The sequence below is a fragment of the Falco rusticolus genome, chromosome 3 (assembly GCF_015220075.1).
Source record: "Falco rusticolus isolate bFalRus1 chromosome 3, bFalRus1.pri, whole genome shotgun sequence".
NCBI lineage: Eukaryota > Metazoa > Chordata > Aves > Falconiformes > Falconidae > Falco > Falco rusticolus.
This window is the reverse complement of record NC_051189.1, coordinates 79,593,125-79,611,441: the sequence shown is the minus strand read 5'-3', so window position 1 is coordinate 79,611,441 and position 18,317 is coordinate 79,593,125. Positions and strand designations below refer to the sequence as shown.

The window sequence follows — 18,317 nt, the reverse complement described above, 5'->3', positions numbered from 1 at the left end:
TCCACTGCCCCCTGCAAATTTCCAGTCAAGTCTAGTTCCTTCCAGCAATTATGAAGGGCAGCCAGAAGCCCCCACTTCCACAATCTTCAGAAGCCAAGAAGAGGGGGGGAATAGCAAAGTGGTACCACAGTGTCAATGACATGCAGGATTAGGGACTATAATTTAACATGGCTCTACGTCAAGCCACCCGTCCCACCCCTCTCCCCAAGTATAAGACTTTTATCATCCAAAATTACAAACATACTCTGCTGTGAAGACTTGTTAGGGAGAGCCACCCTGGCACTCTGCTTGCTATGCACAGCTGGCAGTGTCAGCAATGTAGAGCTAAGCAGGGCTCAAGGGTTGTCTGTTGAGCTATGATATTCTGAATGAGCACACTGTGAACAAAATGAGGTGCCTATTTCTCCCAGTAACCTGCACCATCCATTCTCTAAACAGGTGAAAAACTGAAGTCATATGCAATCAGAGGAACTGGATTTGCATTCCCCTCTCCTCAATTCTATTACTTTTGGGAGATGACTGTGAATGTAACTCAAGAAATAGCTTCAAGTATCAGAGAACAGTTTTTACTAGATTATACTTCTGATGTTTTTCCTTGCTTTCTTATTTGGCTAAACACTGGCCAGAATGCAATACTATTAAGCCATTAAATTAAACCTGATTCACACAGCACATATTTACTTAGTTTTTCTATTAAATAATTTTTTACATTTTCCGTTTAGGATCTAAGAAAGGTAGAGTTACAAGCAAAATCTGAAAAGCAACACAAAGCCTGTTTCTAATTAAAGCATGGTGTTAGGGTCATTTTTCATTGCTTACTGAATGTCAGTTCTTCAGACGCCTCACTGCCTAAAATGATCTTTGTCTTATTAACTTCCCCTAAATACCTTGCCCAACAAAGCCTAATAATTACCTGACACATACTTTCTCCTTAATGAGAGTTAAAGCTTACAATGACATGAGCCTGTCCTATTTGTCTGTGACCTGGCAAGCCATATGAAGTTTACTTACTAAATCACAGATTCATAGAATTACTTAGGTTGGAAAAGTCCTTTAAGATCATCGAGTCCAACTGTCAACCTAGCACTTCCAAGCCCATCATTAAACCATGTCGCTAAAAGCCACATCTACAAGTCTTTTAAATCCATCCAGGGATGGTGTCTCAACCACTTCTCTGGGTAGCCTGTTCCAGTGCTTGACAACCATTTTGGTGAAGATTTTTTTTTCTAATACCCAATCTAAACCTCCCCTGGTGCAACTTGAAGCCATTTCCTCTCGTTCTATTGCTTGTTACCTGGAAAAGAGACCAACACCCACCTGTCTGCAACTTCCTTTCAGGTAGTAGTAGACAGTGATAAGGTCTCCCCCGAAGCTTCTCTTCAAGCTAAACAATCCCCATTCCCTCAGCTGCTCCTCATAGAACTTGTGCTCTAAACCTTTCACCAGCTTTGTTGCTCTTCTCTGAACACACTCCAGCACCTCAGTGTCTTTCTTATAATGCGGAAAACTGAAAGCAGTATTGAAGGTGTAGCCTCACCAGTGCCAATTACAGGGGGAAAATCACTTCCCTAGTCCTGTTGGCCACGCTGTTTCTGACACAAGCCAGGGTGCTGTCGGTCTCCTTGGCCAGCCCCCACCTCCAGATCCTTTTCCTCCAGGCAGCTTTCCAGCCACTCTTCCCCAAGCCTGTAGCGTTGCGTGGGGTTGTTGTGACCCAAGTGCAGGACCCGGCACTTCTTGCTGAGCATCATACAGCTGGCCTTGGCCCATCAATCCAGCCTGTTCAGACCCCTCTGCAGAGCCTTCCTACCCTCAAGCAGATCAACACTCCAGCCCAACCTGGTGTTCTCTGCAAACTTACTGAGGGTGCACTCAATCCCCTCATCCAGATCATTGATAAAGATATTAAAAAGGACTGGCCCCAGTACCGAGCCCTGGGGTACACCACTTGTGACTGGCCGCCATGCTGCAACCCTGCCAAATGTTGCAACCCTGCCAAAATTCAGGGCTGCGTAGAACAGTATGTTCCAGCCCTGATGTCTTGCCAGTTTTCAGTGAAGTGCTTGACAGAGACCACATGTGGAGGTCAAATGATACCATCATGATCTCACCAGATAGTAAGTTGTGGTATTATTCCCAAGGCAGGTAGTATAGTCTGTTTAGAAACAGTTGGCAGGTGATCCACGAACTCACAGCCAGAACTAACTGGATTATTGCAAAAGACAAGAACACTATTGATGTTGGCAAAAAGACTATTCCAATAATTCTTCTTGTATGTAATTCGAAGACTCAGTGCTTCAAAAATATGTTTTCTTGCAAAAAAAAAAAGAAAGAAAAGATCCATTTTATTGACGCTATCTTAAATCAGAAGCTCTCGTGTCAAACAGATGTCGTATTTTTGCATGATTATCATGTGATGTATGTTAAATGGTAAAATAAAGACACTAAAAGCTCATCTTGCTTGGGTTCTTGTACACATATTAAGAATCACCAGGTGAGTATGACTTCAATGTCAATTCAGTGGTTGTATCTACCCAGGTTAGAGTGCAGGACTGGACTACTTTGCAGAGAAAAGAAGAAAGCAGACCATGGCGGAATCTTACAAAACTTTGCAAATACATCCTCCCACCCATCTGCAGTAACAGCCTATCCAAATCAAAGTGTGAGACACTCAGGACTTCATGCACTCCAGCCTTCAGTTAAAGCAGGTAAGCAATTTAAATCACTACTGAACTGACATTGCTACTATTTTCTGGACAAAGTTGCAAAAAAATTCTTTCTAAACATGCAATAAAGCCACACAGTGGACTCCTCTTATGAAGCAGCAGTTTTTTTCCCCACGCTAAAGAAGCGGTATTCTCCTTTCACAAAACAACACAATTTTAAAGAAGAATAACATTTTAAGTTCTTCTGGAGCAAAACTTATTAATTGACCATGAACTTTATCAGAGTAGGAACAGATTCTCAACGGGCCATTGTAAAAGCAGTCTTACTTCCCCTTGTGCTTCTGGGAGGCTGCACCTTCTGGCTAACTTAAAAACTTCTACTGAAATTTTGCACTAACATCCTCGTTCATACTGGCCAACCTTCAAAAAAAAAATATAACTGACAGCACTTAATCACTTCATGACTGAGAAGCTAAGATTCCCTTCAATTAATTCATCACACTGGGACACTTTATTTAAAGTTATGGGACAAAAGAGTTGTAAAATAATTATATTAAATACAAATTAAAAAAAAAGGGGGAGAGCAGACAAAAACTCTTGGGAAGTAAGCTGGTTGCCTAAAAAATGAAAAAAAAAAAAAAAGTTGCCTACAGTTATTACAGTGCTTCCTGAAATTTCATTTTTAAAATGGGACACATACTGCTAGTAAATAAATGTGCAGCAACACAAAGTTGAGCATTAGGAGCTATAAAGAGGATGGGTTCTTCAGATGTACAGAGAAGAAAATCCTGTAATATAATATTAAAATATAACATACTCTTAACTAATACTCTGAAGATATTGAGGAAGTAGTTACTGTGGTGCATGTATAATCTAGCTGTAGCCTTCAGTAACTACTTAAAAAAAATTAACATTTAAGTGTGCATATACCATAATTAATTTTTACAGCTGTTTTTCTCATAAAAAGAAGTACCAGTTACTCCCTTTCACTAGCAGCTTTTTTTCAGCCTTCCTAAATTTGATGCTTTATGTGACAGCATTCAGCCTTCAGCCACCACTGCACTTTTCTCTTTTCTTTTAATTTGGGCCTGCATCATTTATCCAAACTAGAGTGTATTTGTTCAGCTAAACTAAGCATCCAGACCGCACAGCAAACATCATCTGATGTTCTGTTGGCTGGTTTCATGTTTGTCATCTGAGCATTGTTTTGTCAGACATGAGTAAGTCTGGATACTTCTCATTCAGCTAACTTAATGTGATGTTTAAAGCTCTTTAGGGAAAAAGCACCTTCAAATTGGAAATTAATTGTTTTAAATTGGAAATTAATTGTTCTGTGTTCTAATTTCTTAGTCATTTACTGTGGCATAGAGCATTATAAGGACGACAGACCTCTTTTACTACTCACTTTTCTTTCTGTTAATTGGTTCCAGTACATCTTGATAATGGACTCCGCAATAGGATAGCATTAGCCAGGTTCTGCTTCAGTGGAAATATTAAATAGATAAAACTTTTCAGGTTTATGACCACTTACAAAGACAAATGCTTCTATAATGTGTATCATCACAGAATTTCATGTCTGTGAAGGGCATCACTTTGTACATGGCTTTTTCAACACAAGGCAATTAACTGAAAGTCATTAAAAAAAGCTCCACTCTAATGCACTCTTCCTAAAGAAATATTGCCTGATTCTTTGAGCAAGATCCAGGATAGCAGCACGCCTTGAAAGATAAATTTTACTATATCCTGAAAGGTAGAAATATCATAATCTGCTAAGCAAACAGCCCCATCACTACAGAAGACAGTAGTGTCCCAACAGTTCCTGTCTACAGGATATCTGGCATGCACCTGGATCTGATACAGATTTAAAATGGAATGGGATCAAGTCTTTCATGCTGCTTTTTATTTTGCCAGTGAAAGACACATGTCAGTGAAGCGCACTGGACATCATCCATACAGCTCCCAGCTACTTGTAATTTGGGTTGCATACCTGCATCCCAGTATTTTGAGATACAGCCCACTGGGGGCTGCAAATATGACCTTCAGAGTCCTGTAGGGCTCTTAGATACTACAGTTACAGTACTAAGTTGTAACAGGTATACCAGGAAAGTTGTAGGGCTCATGCTGGAAAATTCTTTGCTCATATGCTTTACTGGCAAAACTTATGGCCTCATTCTACAAGCGTAAAGTTTTGCACTTATGCGCACAAACCAAAGACAGTGATGACTGCGAATAGCAATTGAAGACAGGTGTTTCTGTTTTGAACGAGAGACCTAGTGAAGTCATTGAGAACGCTGCCAGTGACTTTCCTGGAGTGGTATCAGATCATGAGACAAACATTTAGGTACAAATCTCTTCAGTATTCTCCAAAAATAGCTGTACTGGGTTAGATCAAGTGTTCTGCTCAGGCTCCTGTATCAGACTGTGGCAAGCACCTAGAGGACAGCAGAAGAAAAGGGAAGGTATGTTCAATATTACCTTCTCCCTAATACTTTTGCAGCCACCAACCATCTTCATGTCAGGGACTCCCTCTCATGCTTTGCATTCAAAAATTTGCAACAGATTTGTCATCCTTGCAACATTTGCTCAGTCTTCTCTTGAGCCCATGTAAACTTTCAGCGCCTTTGGCAAGGAGTTCCACAGATTACTGCTTGCATGAAGAAACACATGCTTTCATTTTGTGTGGTTTGCCCATTTCGTACTAGCTTCAAATGCTGTTGTAATGGCTGGTTGAACAGTCATTGAACTACCCATAGTCTTCATGCCACTTTTTCAGGATGAAGAATGATGGTTTATGTAAGTTGTACAGTTGTCTGTGTATTAAGTTACTCCACAGCTTTGATCACCCTCAGTGCCCTTCAAAGCATGAGTCTCTTCCCATTCTGTAATATTCTTCTGAAATAAGCAGAACACTACTGTAGTATTTAAGATGGCATAATAAAGTTCACAATACAGTGGTGTAATAAAGTTCTCTTTTCACCCTCTCTTCCTTTCCTAAAATGCTCTGCATCCAATTTGCTTTTTTGATTGCTGTTGAGCTTTGAGCTGACATTTTTTCAAAGCACGTCTTGTGATCCTAAGATCTTCCTGGTTACTGCCAGTTGAGAGTCCAGTATTTTACAAGTTGTTAGGGAAAATTCAGAGTGTTCTTTTCTCATGTGTATCACTTTACACCTACATACACAGAATTTTACTTGCTTTCACCTGCAAGCCTTGCCAGCACTAAATCTCATGAGGTCTTTCAACAGTTGCTCTTCACAGTCAGTCTTCGTCTTTACTATCTGTGTAACTCAAGTACCAGCAAGAAACCTGGTCACTTTACTGATTTTTTCCAGGTCGCTTTTTAATATGATGAACGTGGATCCTCAAACACTCTAAAGCTGTTGCCACATTCAACCACTAGTTGAAGAGATCATTTACTCCTAACCCGTGATTCCTCTTTTCTTTACTGTGAAAGTAAGATGACATTCCTCCCTATGGAATGAAGACTTGGTTTCCTTAAGAAATTCCTGATGAGGGAACTCAGTAGAAGTTTTGAGGTAACAGAGCTGTATCAACCAGATCACACATATCCACCTGTTTGCTGAGTGCATCAAGAGCATTCTATGAGACTTGTAAGGTAGGGTTCTTGTTTTAGTAAAGCTACATTTACCCTATTCATTATCTTCACAGAGATGCCAACTAATTAAATTCTCTATTATATTTCCAGTGATTTTTTTCTAGTACATAAATCACATTAGCAGACTTATAGTTTTCTTGGCTTCCCTCATACTTTGCAAACACCAACTCTACTTGCACTTTTTCCTCTGAATTTATGAAAACTCAAATGTGGCTTCAGTAGCATTCAGCAATACTATTAAGCAATATTTTCTCTACTTCTTTGCTCCACACTTAATAGACTCTCACAGAAGAGACTTAGTACAGATACAGTCACTTTATATAATCTTTTCCATTTCAGACTGCACTGCAGTCTCTGTGTATCATCTTGGTAATACTTTGCACAGCTGCTGCTCCAACAAAGGATCTAGAGCGCACTCCTTAGACAAAGGACCTAAAGTGCATTCCTTAGCTATGTTATTGGACAAGCTTCATGTTCATTATCTGCCTATGTGGGCAACTTTAACCTGTGAAAAATGTAAAGCATGGTTGAACTGTTTTACCATCCTAGGAGAAGAGTAGGCAGCTCTCTGGCCAAAAAGTAAGGCAGTGTTTATGTCATGTGTAGCAAAACAAATGATTTTTTTATGTCTTTAGGAGCAAAGGAAAAAGACCCCATCATACCCACAAACTCTCAACTATAGAAATGCATAAATGAAGCAAATAACTTTCTAAAAACAATTTCAGACAAAATGACTGGAATAAAAGCCCCAAAGAGAGAGATGCATACTACAAGCCTAATGGAAAGTTTCATAATTACTATGCAGTATTTATAGCCTAGTATATCCAAAATAAGCAATCACTACATGAATTTGATGTGAAATACAGAGAAATAGATACAATCTCCATTTTGAATGCATTTATCTATTAATTATTTATCTATCTACCTGTATTAACACACCTTATCAAAAGGTAAAATGGCCTCATGCCAATTGTGTAAGAAATCCCCAGTCTCTTAATCTGGCATTGTACAGCAGTACAGTGTGCACTATAGCACCTAATATCCAAACTCTAATACAAAAACTAGGAAGAGAGTATGACTTAACTTTTCTTAGCAGCTGTACTACCTATCTACCATCTCAAGAACTCTGGGTATTAGTATTAGGCTTATTCTTAAACCATGAAAGGCCATCTCACAGATTCTTGACTACCTACTAACTTTCTGCAAAAAAACCCAAAAAACAAACCATGTTTCTTCTTTAAAGCTTACATAACTTGGGCACCTGAACAACATTCTGCACAAAAGCATCTTTAATAACGATTCAATATCCCTGGCCCTCATCACAAAAACGCTATCAAAAGATACCATACATTGCTTGAGAATTCTGACAAGTCTGCCACCAAAACTGGAGAAAATCACAGCTAACCCTCATGAAATCTTCAGTTAACAAAAACTATTAAAAATAATAGCACCATTCACATTTCAGGCCTTCTTCATGCACAAAAAGGAAACCAAACCAGAACAAACCCAAAAAGTGTACAAACACAGTCATTTAATAGCTTTTAATTAATATTTTTTAAAAATTAAGAATTCAGTCAAGTGTTCTCCCTCTCCCTTCAGAACAAGTCCTGCTTTCATATCCTCTGGGAACTCACAAAACCTAAGAAGTGACCTAGAAGATGCAGTATTTTGTAGAAGTAAAAGACACATTTTGAAAAACAGCATTTTCCTACAGCAGAAACTGATTCAATGCATCCTTCCTCAGAATGTGAAAAAAGTATCTGTTATTCTCAAAGGAGACTTCTGGAGGCTTCACAGAAAAAAAAAAAACACAAAACAAAGCAAAACAAAAATAACATTCACAGAACACTTAAGGGAGAAAGGAAATGTGTCATAAGAGAAAGGTTGAGAAGACCTCACCCAGAAGACCTCTGAGTCAAAAGAAACCTCCCTTCCTCTCTGAAAGATGATTAAAAAAAACATGCACTCATATCTTGTTGACTTCTAGAAGACATTTCTGGCTTAGGTGTAACCTATGAAAGGGAGATAACTAATCTGAGTCCATCCACCCTTTGTGCTGAATTCTGGGCTCCTTATTAAAACAAAATACAACTGTCAGATGGTCTCCACCATGAACTGCTTTACCTTTCACTTTATAGAGAAATTACAGAAAAAAAGATTAAGGTAAAAGGGAAGAAAATACCTACAGCTTAAGGGTATTCTGCTGCAGTATGAAAAACGAAGAACCTTTCTTCCAAGTATGACTACAGTAATTTCTACAAAAGTAGGATCAACCAAGTAGGTAAAACGAAAGCAATTTGAAACTTTTCCTCTTGGGACACAGGTCTCTGACCAGAGCGGAGTGTTCACAATAATGAATTACAGCAGATGCATAAAGGAAGGGGTAGAAGACAGTAAGCTGGTAAGAGTACACTGCTTCTAAAGATGATTACAGCAGATGTTAATCAAGCAGGTTTTAGACACCTACACATGATAAATCTCAGTTCTGTAGGTAACTGTGGTAGATGTTCTCATCTAGCTGTGATTCTTCGGTCCCTCAACGTTCCTACAATTGCAGTGCCTGCTGGTACCATGCATCTCTGAAAAAATGATGCTTCTGACAGTCCAAGAAAATTTGCGAGGAAAAAAGGCTGTCAGCCTCACAAACACAGGTTTTTTTCTAAGCACTGAACTGCTTCTCAGAAAGAAAGCCAACTGCAGGAGTATTATTTGAAATGCCAGACTTATCCAAAACACCCAGGGACAAAGCAGATTCAAGTAACTTTAACTCACAGGACACACAAATGGAGAGCTCTACTGATGGCATGCTTACTGACACAGCTGTACATCCTAGGAACCTATCTTATGCTACACTGTTCTACAGGGTCTGTATTCATTCCTTTAGTGCTTAATTTGGAGCCACAGGGATATAAGTCATTTTGAAAACCTGAGAACAGCAGTAACAGTGTGATTTCACACCAATCAAGATCACCCTTGCAGTCAGCTAACCACAAACCTGTGGCATTAGATTATGAAGAAATAAGGTGGAAGAGTGGTAATCACTTTGTGCAAACATGCCAGACAGACGTCTGTTGATAAAAACCTGCTGTGCTGGGGGGACTTTAGTGGAAGAAATACTTGCTTTGCTTGAATTTTTATATTATGTCTCAATTTAAACTCCTTTTGCAACAGAAGGTGGCATACTGAAAAATAATATATTAAAATCACAGTGGCCAGATACTGAGTTGCTGAGCAACCAGACGTAGCTTCTGACATTTTAGAAGTTCAGAAGACATCCAGCTACAAACCCAGCTTCCTAATTACAGACAGCTGAGCTCTTTCCAAAAATCTTGGCCTCTTGTTTTAAAATATATTTTACTTCTAAGGAAGATAATGAGTCATATTACCAAGTGGCTTCCAAGTCCATGCCTGTAGCATACACATATACACATGGGAAATTTCAGGACTGCAAATTCAGTGACTTATTCTGTACATTTGGGTGATTCTATGCTTTAATAACACTTTGAACAAATTTAGTATGTTAATTATGGTTTCAATATAATTTTATTCATACACTTCCTTCACTGCCTGTCCTTTATTTTTACTACTTGAACATTATTCTTTGGTTCTTGCTGGTTGAATGAATTTCAGGTACGTTTTCACTATATGCTGTGCTCACTTGCAATGTCATTTGAAGTATTTCAGGGCTGCCAGCAGATGGGCACAAATTCAATGGCTTTCAGCAGGACATCTCATGACAGTATTTCCTCCTTTTGACATACTCTTAATATGCTGGATCAGCCAGAGGAGACTTAAGCTTTCAGTCACTGGTGTGTTCTATGTATATTGGTTTATGTATAAAAGGACAATGAATAGTACCGTAACACAAATTCTGCTGCGAGAAAGGCATCCCTACCAAAGGCATGAAAATTCTAGGATTGCCTAATGGCTAGGATGCCTAATCCAGCGTCCTGTCAGCTCCACAGCACTCCTACCAATGGATAGCCAGCAGAACTGTAACTCTTTCAAGTGCAGTATGTACTGGAACAGGGGAACATACGTCGCAGGAAGCTGCTGTCTCCAAGAGGAGTACAGAAACACTTGCAAAGGGAAAAAAAGGAAAAAAGGAGAAAACGCTACGTGGTGGTCAGTATTAGAAAATCATCAACTAAGATGGCAAAAATTACACTTCCTCTCCATTTCCACATCTCTAATTTCCTTCCATTCAATAAGACATACAGAAAATACTGAAAGTATCTCCTATATATAAACAAGAAATTTGGCAAATATTTAGTGTGAGTAACTTATTTTCTCCAGGAAAGGTATGAAAGTCTCATTTATATTTGTTCATGTTAAAATGACTCTCTTAAAATTGAACTTATCATTTAGGCATAAAAATGGTCAAAAATAAACTGGAGGTAGGGAGAAAAAAACCTGCCAGCAATGAATTTTGTAAGCCTGTGACTCTGCTGCAATATTCCTTTTTATTCATGTGAGCAAGCCTCTACAATGACTATTATTCTTGGTGAGAAAACATCAGCCTTGCTAAAACACTGGGGGCAAGTAGTCTGCTCTAAAGGTATGGCCTTGACCAAGAATGGGGAGTCAACAACTGTCCTTGGCAACCCAAGTTTGAGATCTAAATGGAGAGGAATGTAAGAAGCACAGAAAAACCCACAGTATGCCATACATTAGTTTGTTTACAGTAACCTCCAGAAAACTATATAAACATGGAAATAAACCTGAAAATTGTGCTGGTTTATAATGGAACCTTCTGAAAGTGTGAGGCCAGTTCCTCACCTGTGCTAAAAGCAATGATACAATTTTTATTTAAACACACAGTCTTGCCATATGACGACTAAGATTAAAATCTATGAAACAAATGTTATAATATTGTCTCTTATATCGCCCTGTTCTTCTATTAGTACAGGAATTTGAGCGGCTAATAACAAATCCCAGATGGTTACGCCTACATCTTGTATGAAAGTGCTGCTGATCTGAAAATCACAGCAGCTGAAACAGTCCACAGCTCCTTATCACAGTCTGCAAGTTGCATTCCTAGCTTCTGGAGTTTACATCAGAGCTATTACACAGATGAAGGCACTGAAGAGCCCTCTTCTGATGTTGTCTCCAAATGATGATGTTGTCTCCAAAAAGCCTCATGATTTTATTCTGAATAAACCACTCCATCTCACAGACAAGGCTCTTACAGAAAGTCCCTGGGGCCTTCACTATCATCCCCCTTCATTCCAATTTCTGTATTTCTGCATACATGCTAAAAAAAATGCCAACAACAACAACAAAAATTAATTATTCCCATAAACTAATTTGCCAGTGCACAATACTCTTGACCTCCAGAAGACTCAAATACTCAGTTTGACTGTTCTGCCAGGAAATGATCCAAACACACTTCTTTTTCTTTTAAAGAGGTCACAGAAGAAGCCTCTGAGGAGATACGCTTAATTCTGTCAGACTTCAGCTGTGGCTTTTCTCTGCGTGCTCTATCTACAATACATGCTCATACAGGTTTTCTCATATATGTGCATGCCTTTTGGGGCAGGCACCTAGTTTACGCTATGACTACTGTAAGGTGGCCCCAAATTCTGCTAGCGCATCATCTGAACTGCTGTGACAGAGAACAGGGATTGTCTGCAAAGAGGTTTCAGCTGTTGCTCACCCCTACACTGTTCTGCTCTACTCTCTGGCTGCTGTAGGCTTCATGTTGCAAATTAAGAAAGGCGGGGACCTCCTTGCTTCTAAAGCGTCCTGTATTTCTAATTAAAACATTCTGTATTTCACACTGGAAATGTTACCATACCATAGTCTTTTGAAGAATATTTTTTTCAAGTGACTTCTCATTATTCTAAGTAGCGTCACTTGGAAGATGTTTAAAAAAAGAGGGGGGAACTCTCCAGGGAAGATGTCTGTAGACACTTTTCTTTGACTCTGCTTTCCTTTGCGAACTTAGTGCATGTTCAGCACACTCTGAAACATTGCTCAATTGTCCTCTGAACAGAAATTAGTATTTTCTATAGGATATTTAAAACAGTTACAGAGGGAACTTCAAATAGACATGGAAAACAAATGATGCTGCATGAAAAAGTAATTAAAAGTTACTGCAAGAACCTTACCCTGAAGGAGGTAAATTGCTGTCAAACCCCACAGAAACAAAAGCTGCAATATGGTAAAATTATATTGCACTAATCAACCTATCCAGAAAAGCAAGTGGAGAAAATCTAAATTTAAAGCATAAATTAAAACACTCCAGTCTTCATAGACATGGAAATTTCTGATTGCAACCACCAGGCAGGGAGATGATATATGTGTATATATATACATTTCTAAAGAATCATCTGTGCTGTAAAAGAAAATTGAATGCCCTGGAGCTTAACAATGGGTTAAAAATATCGGGCTTATTGGGTTGGAAAATCAAACTACATGTATTCATAAACGCTACAGTATTTGCTTTTCTACACAACTTCACGGAACCAGATAGTTAAATAAAAAACCTTCTGAAAGCTCAGAATACCACCTTTCTCATTTTCTATTAATGTGTTAGCTTCACTGGAAATAAACATGTTCCCCTTTTGCAGGATCTTCCTGTTAGTAACAGTTGCACATAAATAAAGTTTTCTAAACAAACATCTTATCTTTTTATGGAAGGAAGTCCATTAATAAGGAATTGACGTCCTTCCCTGAAAAAAAAAGATCAGTGTTAATTCTTTCCCATAAACTAAAGAAATAAACTTACACTGAGATTTTTTACTTTATTTTCACAGCAAACTGGACAGTCTGCATGCAGATGAAACAGAACTGTTTGGGTTTTCTTATAAACAGTATCTTTGTTGCTACCTTGCCACGTAATACTGAGTAATTAATCTCTTCCCTCAGTTTTTGACTGTTTCATGAAACCTGTGCTTCATTTCAACTGTACTCCACACATTCTTGTTCGAACTACAGGGCAGCCTGTTAGCAACCTTCAGACCAGGAGCTCCAGAAGCACACCATAACTGTTTTATATATTACGAGCTATGCAACCCCATTGTCAGAAAGATGTCCTTTACCCAACAAATGCAGCCAGACTCTAGCAACTGTGCTCTTAATCTGCTGTGCCCTTCATTGGCTTTGTCAGCTACACAAGACATTTCTATTGCCCCAAAATTAACTTCATCATGGAAAATCCTCCGATGCAATTTTCATCAGATGAGAATTCTTCAAAATAGCATTTCCTTTAAACTAAGAGAATTTGTAAATTGACACTGTACCGTATGCTACTTGTGATAAATAAAATAAATGCTTTTCTCCCAATGGCTTCAGAAAACCAGCACTTTAATCTATTTGAACAATGCTGAAAATAGAAATGTTAACATGTTTAAAGAACGTTTAGTTTTTCAGTAGTTTTGTGTAGAACAATTTAAAATCTCAGCGCCACACTGCAGGGACATAAGCCTAAGAGAATGGCAGAATAATATAGCCTGTCATTACCCTACTTGTATAAACTTAAGGGTTATAATGCCATAGTATTTTTGTATGAAAAGATCTATTTATCTTAAACACATTAAATGTTTAACTTTGGAGAACTCATCATTACAGTAGGGGAATTTCAAAAGGAAATTTTAAAAAATAAAGTGTACCAAATGTTGCAAGAAAACATTGTTTCTCTTCAGCTGTGTCTACGAATGACTGCTATTTCAAAAGGCACCTATTCCGATTTTGAAAGATGACAGACCACCACATTCCAGCAATCACACTTTTAGATATCCTAAGAATGGGAAAATAAGATTCCATAATCCTTTACCAAGAACATGCATCAACTTTGCTTACACTATGCTTTGATGGAGAAGGTGCTGGAGTGACATAGACTGAGCACTAGACTGATGACTCTGACTCCTCCTCCACTATACTGAACTCAAAGATTCCCACTCTGCACTAATACAGTTTGCTTTCCAAAGTTCAGTTTGATGTAGAGGTGACAAGCCCTAAGTAGGTAAGAGTCAGTCCACATGACACAACTTTGAAGATACCAGTTCCTTGCATTCTTATGTGGTGTCCATGTACAGGTTTACACACTGACTTTTACAGTTTACGTTTAGAATGTAATACTTTTTGTTGATGGTGGAACCAGAAGCCTTAATGTGTTTGTGCATGTTTATTAACATACATACCTGAATGTCACTATAAAAACAAAAACAATTTCCTTTCTCCTTTATTCTTTTCAATGGGTTAGGTCCTCAGGTTCCCCCCCGCCCCCCCCCCCCCCCCCCCCCCTTTCTAATTCTTGATAACCATACTGCAGAACAGCAACCTTTTCTAAAAGCAAAGACACAGCAGTGCTCTAAAATGTCACATGGCACAACTCAGAAAGCAGAGTAGGCCTTTTGGTATCCCACAGCAGCACTGGAAATAGGGATGTAGACGACAGTCTGACAAGTATCTGGGCAAAACAGCACACCAAAGATTTAGTCAATCACTAGAACTATCTCTCGTTCTCCAGGACTGCCCTAGCAACAAGGATACCTAGTTACCCTATACAATTTCCAGCTTTTCTGCCTTACTTTTACTTCACCATCCTTCTTTTAGCATAATGCCTCACAAAACTTTTCTGATTTAGAACGATTTCTTGACATGGGAGAAAGCTTGAGGCAGACTGAAGAAAGCTCAGTAAATATGTAGAAAACTACAAGACAGTTGATACTTTTATTTTGTAAGATCAAGAGTTTTGGTGAGCTGTAGTTAATGGCTAACCAAAGTATAAGTAAATGACTTTAGCTCTGATGAATGAATTGATGGTAGCCAGTAAATTAAGCAAAGAAGATTATTCTGTGGTGTCACCGTTACCTGTGCTGCTGTCTTTTCTTGTCCACTCATCTCCACGTTCTGCAACACAGGTGTCACAACTGGTGGAGGAGGTGCTCTGCGCTTTTTCACTTCTGGGTTTGCTGTCATTCCTGAGATGTTACCAAGGGACAGTGATGGACCCAGGCTACTGGAACGAGAATTCACCGAAGGGGAATTTGGTGCTGTGGAAAACCCCTGTAAATGGATAAACATCTTGGATTAACATAACTTTTAAAAAACAATGGGAAAGAAAGAAGAAAAACAACACACATCTGGTTACCATTTAAACAATGATATGAATAATCTTGCATGTTCCTCTGCCAAACTTGTTGAATTGCAAACTGTAACTTTTGGAAACTTCTAAAGGTCAACTGAAACAAAGCTTGAAGAGCACCTACTACAGTTTAACAGTAGTATTGATGGTAACACTACTGCTGCTTGCTATTTAAAATACAAGTTTCATCAAGACACGTAATTACAGTTACCCAAATGCATTTACAGTTCGATATAAATTACAAGTAATACGCATTTCTGAAAGCAAGACTTACTCTCAAATGAGAACACTACCTTAAACACATGATGTCTGTGTCCCAGGTTTACCTACTTTACTATCAATCTGCCTGACTTACCTGATTCTTCTCTGCAGATTCACATAAAAGAAACTCCAGTACCACCAAACTATTTCCAGTTTACATGCATAATGAAGCATAATTTACAATCTACTCAGAACAAACATTTAACCTTGTCAAAAGAAGTCCTACTGACAGGCACGACTCTGGATTTTAACAGGCCCAGATGAAAGCAGAAGCTGAAGCAAACTATTTCGTAATTGCTTAATGTTAAAAATTACTTTATTTCTCATTGAAAACTTAATAAAATCAATGGAAAAATTTCACTTATTTCAGATCAAGGCTTTAATACATTTTTGTATTAATATACAAACAAAAATATACGCAGTCATATAGTAGTAAATCTACAAATAGAAAAGACTAGGAAACAGGATTGCTTGAAATGTGCATTTTTAATTCAGTTTTGACACTTAATTTCAACATAATTTGTTATTTGAAGCTGTTAATAAAGATCTTGCAAAAACTTTTCCTTCAAAACCTGTGAGCCACCTTTTTCTATTTTTAAGAGAAGTTTCCATATCAAATTGGAAGATTTTACTTTTTAATTAAGTTATAAGATGGTCACTTCTCAGAAACAGCTTCTGTGAAATCACCACTGATACAAATTCACCATGAGTTGGAGCATGATACCTGTTCTGGAAGCACAGGCTGATGACCATGATTCAAAATACTGTTCTTACCACAACAGAACATGCTACTGCACTTGCAAAACTCACCCATCGAAGACATCAAGCTCTCAGGCAGGATTTTGTCCAAAACTTACAGAATATGTACTGTCAGGAAACTAGAGTTTACCAAAAATCTCATCACTTTCCAAATAAAAGAAGGAGTTCTTTGAACCTGAGTTCTCCAGTCTGCAAAGGGCTGGAAAATGCTTTGCCTTAACTGTATGGCTGCCTCCTCATTGTAGCGAATATCTGGATTTCCATAGGAGTGTAACTTGCAATGAATTTCAATCATGACGTGGCGTGGTAATTCCTTTCCATAAGTGCCAGGTACAATCATCAGTAAAAATTAAAAACATGGGGCAGCAAGCTCAAAATCACAATTCATTTGATTTTAGGACTTTTGAAGAAGCACTGATAAAGCATAAAGAGCTAAAAAATACAGCTATGCAAAAAGATGCATGTCCCTGAGTGCCTGGTAAAGCTCAGTTACTATAGATTCCTGTGAGAGCAACTGAAAATGCTAAATGTAGATAGCAAAGAGACTTTGTCTTGTCCTGCATTTACTATGCATGTGATAACTATTGGTGACTTAAAACTACAAGCTAGATGCTTTTGTCATCTTTCATGTTGTACACTACACAGCAGACTTTATCTTAGAATAGTATATTTAGCCCAAAAAGAGCATGGTCTACAGTCTTCTCTAATTGTCTGGAGTTTTACTGAAGGATTAAAGCAGTATTTGCCACATCTTTTTCATCGCCAATTTCTCTGAACTGAATAGCATCAATAGCTTTTTCATGTTTTTAGCAAATAAAGAAAACTTGAAGTGGAAGGTGGGGTTAAAAGATTAGGCCTGATCTTATAAAGAAATACACTCTTTTCTTGGCCCTGTATCTTGGGCAGTGGAAAAAAATAACGATCTCATGTGTGACTTACAAATTTTAAGTAATTCTCAGTGCATATTGTACCTGGTTCTATCAAGTAAAATTTGTTTACTCCTAAAGAAATGACACAGTTCACAGCATGAAATAGTTTCCTCTTTTCACACACTTATAAAACAACTGAACAAAATAATTTGAAAGTGTACTCTACAGGTATGATTTTGTGACTTTTAATTCTTTCACTTTCCTTACTATTTTAAAAAGGTTGAGAAACTTTGTTAAGATATTTAAAGATGTAAACAAATCATGAAAAATGCCCAAGATTTCCCTCCCAGCATTACAAACACAGGGTATCAGTAAGAAAATTGAATGTATCCAGTTTTACATTAATAACCTATTCAATTCTACCTCAAGGTTTTGTAGCTGAAGAGCTAACAGAATCCTCTTCCAGGCAACAGATAACTGTGAAGAAATACAGTGATGAACAACTGAAAATCTTAAAGCTTTTCTTTTTTTTTTTTTAATATTGGATTTCCTAACAGAAGATACAGGGGAAAAAAAGTAATACTTATATGACAGTATAGTTTATAATAACAATTCTTTAATGAAAGAAAAATAAAAACCTTGGAAAGTCATCTATATTTCCTTTCCAAGTCCAACCTTCATATCAAGCCCCATTATTTACTGAGTGAGCATTTCAAGAATCTCATGTTAAGACTCTTCCCCTAAAATAAAAACTCACTAAGGCTTACAGTGGAATGGAATGAGGACAACTTCAATGTATTTTGAAAGACCCATCATTCAGCAATGAGACCTTTGTCTAACTGGAGACAGACCTTCAAGCTCTCCCTGTGTGTAGCCCTTTCCAGTAGCTTTAAGAGAAGAAAAAAAAATGTTGGGCACAAATCACTGACACAAGGATTTTTGGCATGACTCATCTTTTGTTGTAAAACTAATCTAGACAGACAACGCCTTACCCTGCTTTTATATTTTTGTTGTGTTAGATGCAGTACAGCTTCTTTCCAAATTAATGGATTTTG

The 18,317-nt window shown here is 38.0% G+C and overlaps 1 protein-coding gene across 9 annotated transcripts in view; it reads right to left on the bottom strand.

Annotated features, from left to right (window-relative positions):
• The window catches only part of COBL (cordon-bleu WH2 repeat protein), a 206,459-nt gene that overhangs the window by 60,974 nt on the left and 127,168 nt on the right, over nucleotides 1-18,317 (bottom strand). For all 9 annotated transcript variants that reach the window (XM_037379292.1, XM_037379290.1, XM_037379291.1 and 6 more), the window contains one exon: nucleotides 15,100-15,294. In XM_037379292.1, the coding sequence (XP_037235189.1) occupies nucleotides 15,100-15,294 (195 nt within the window). The remainder of the gene's footprint in view (nucleotides 1-15,099; nucleotides 15,295-18,317) is intronic.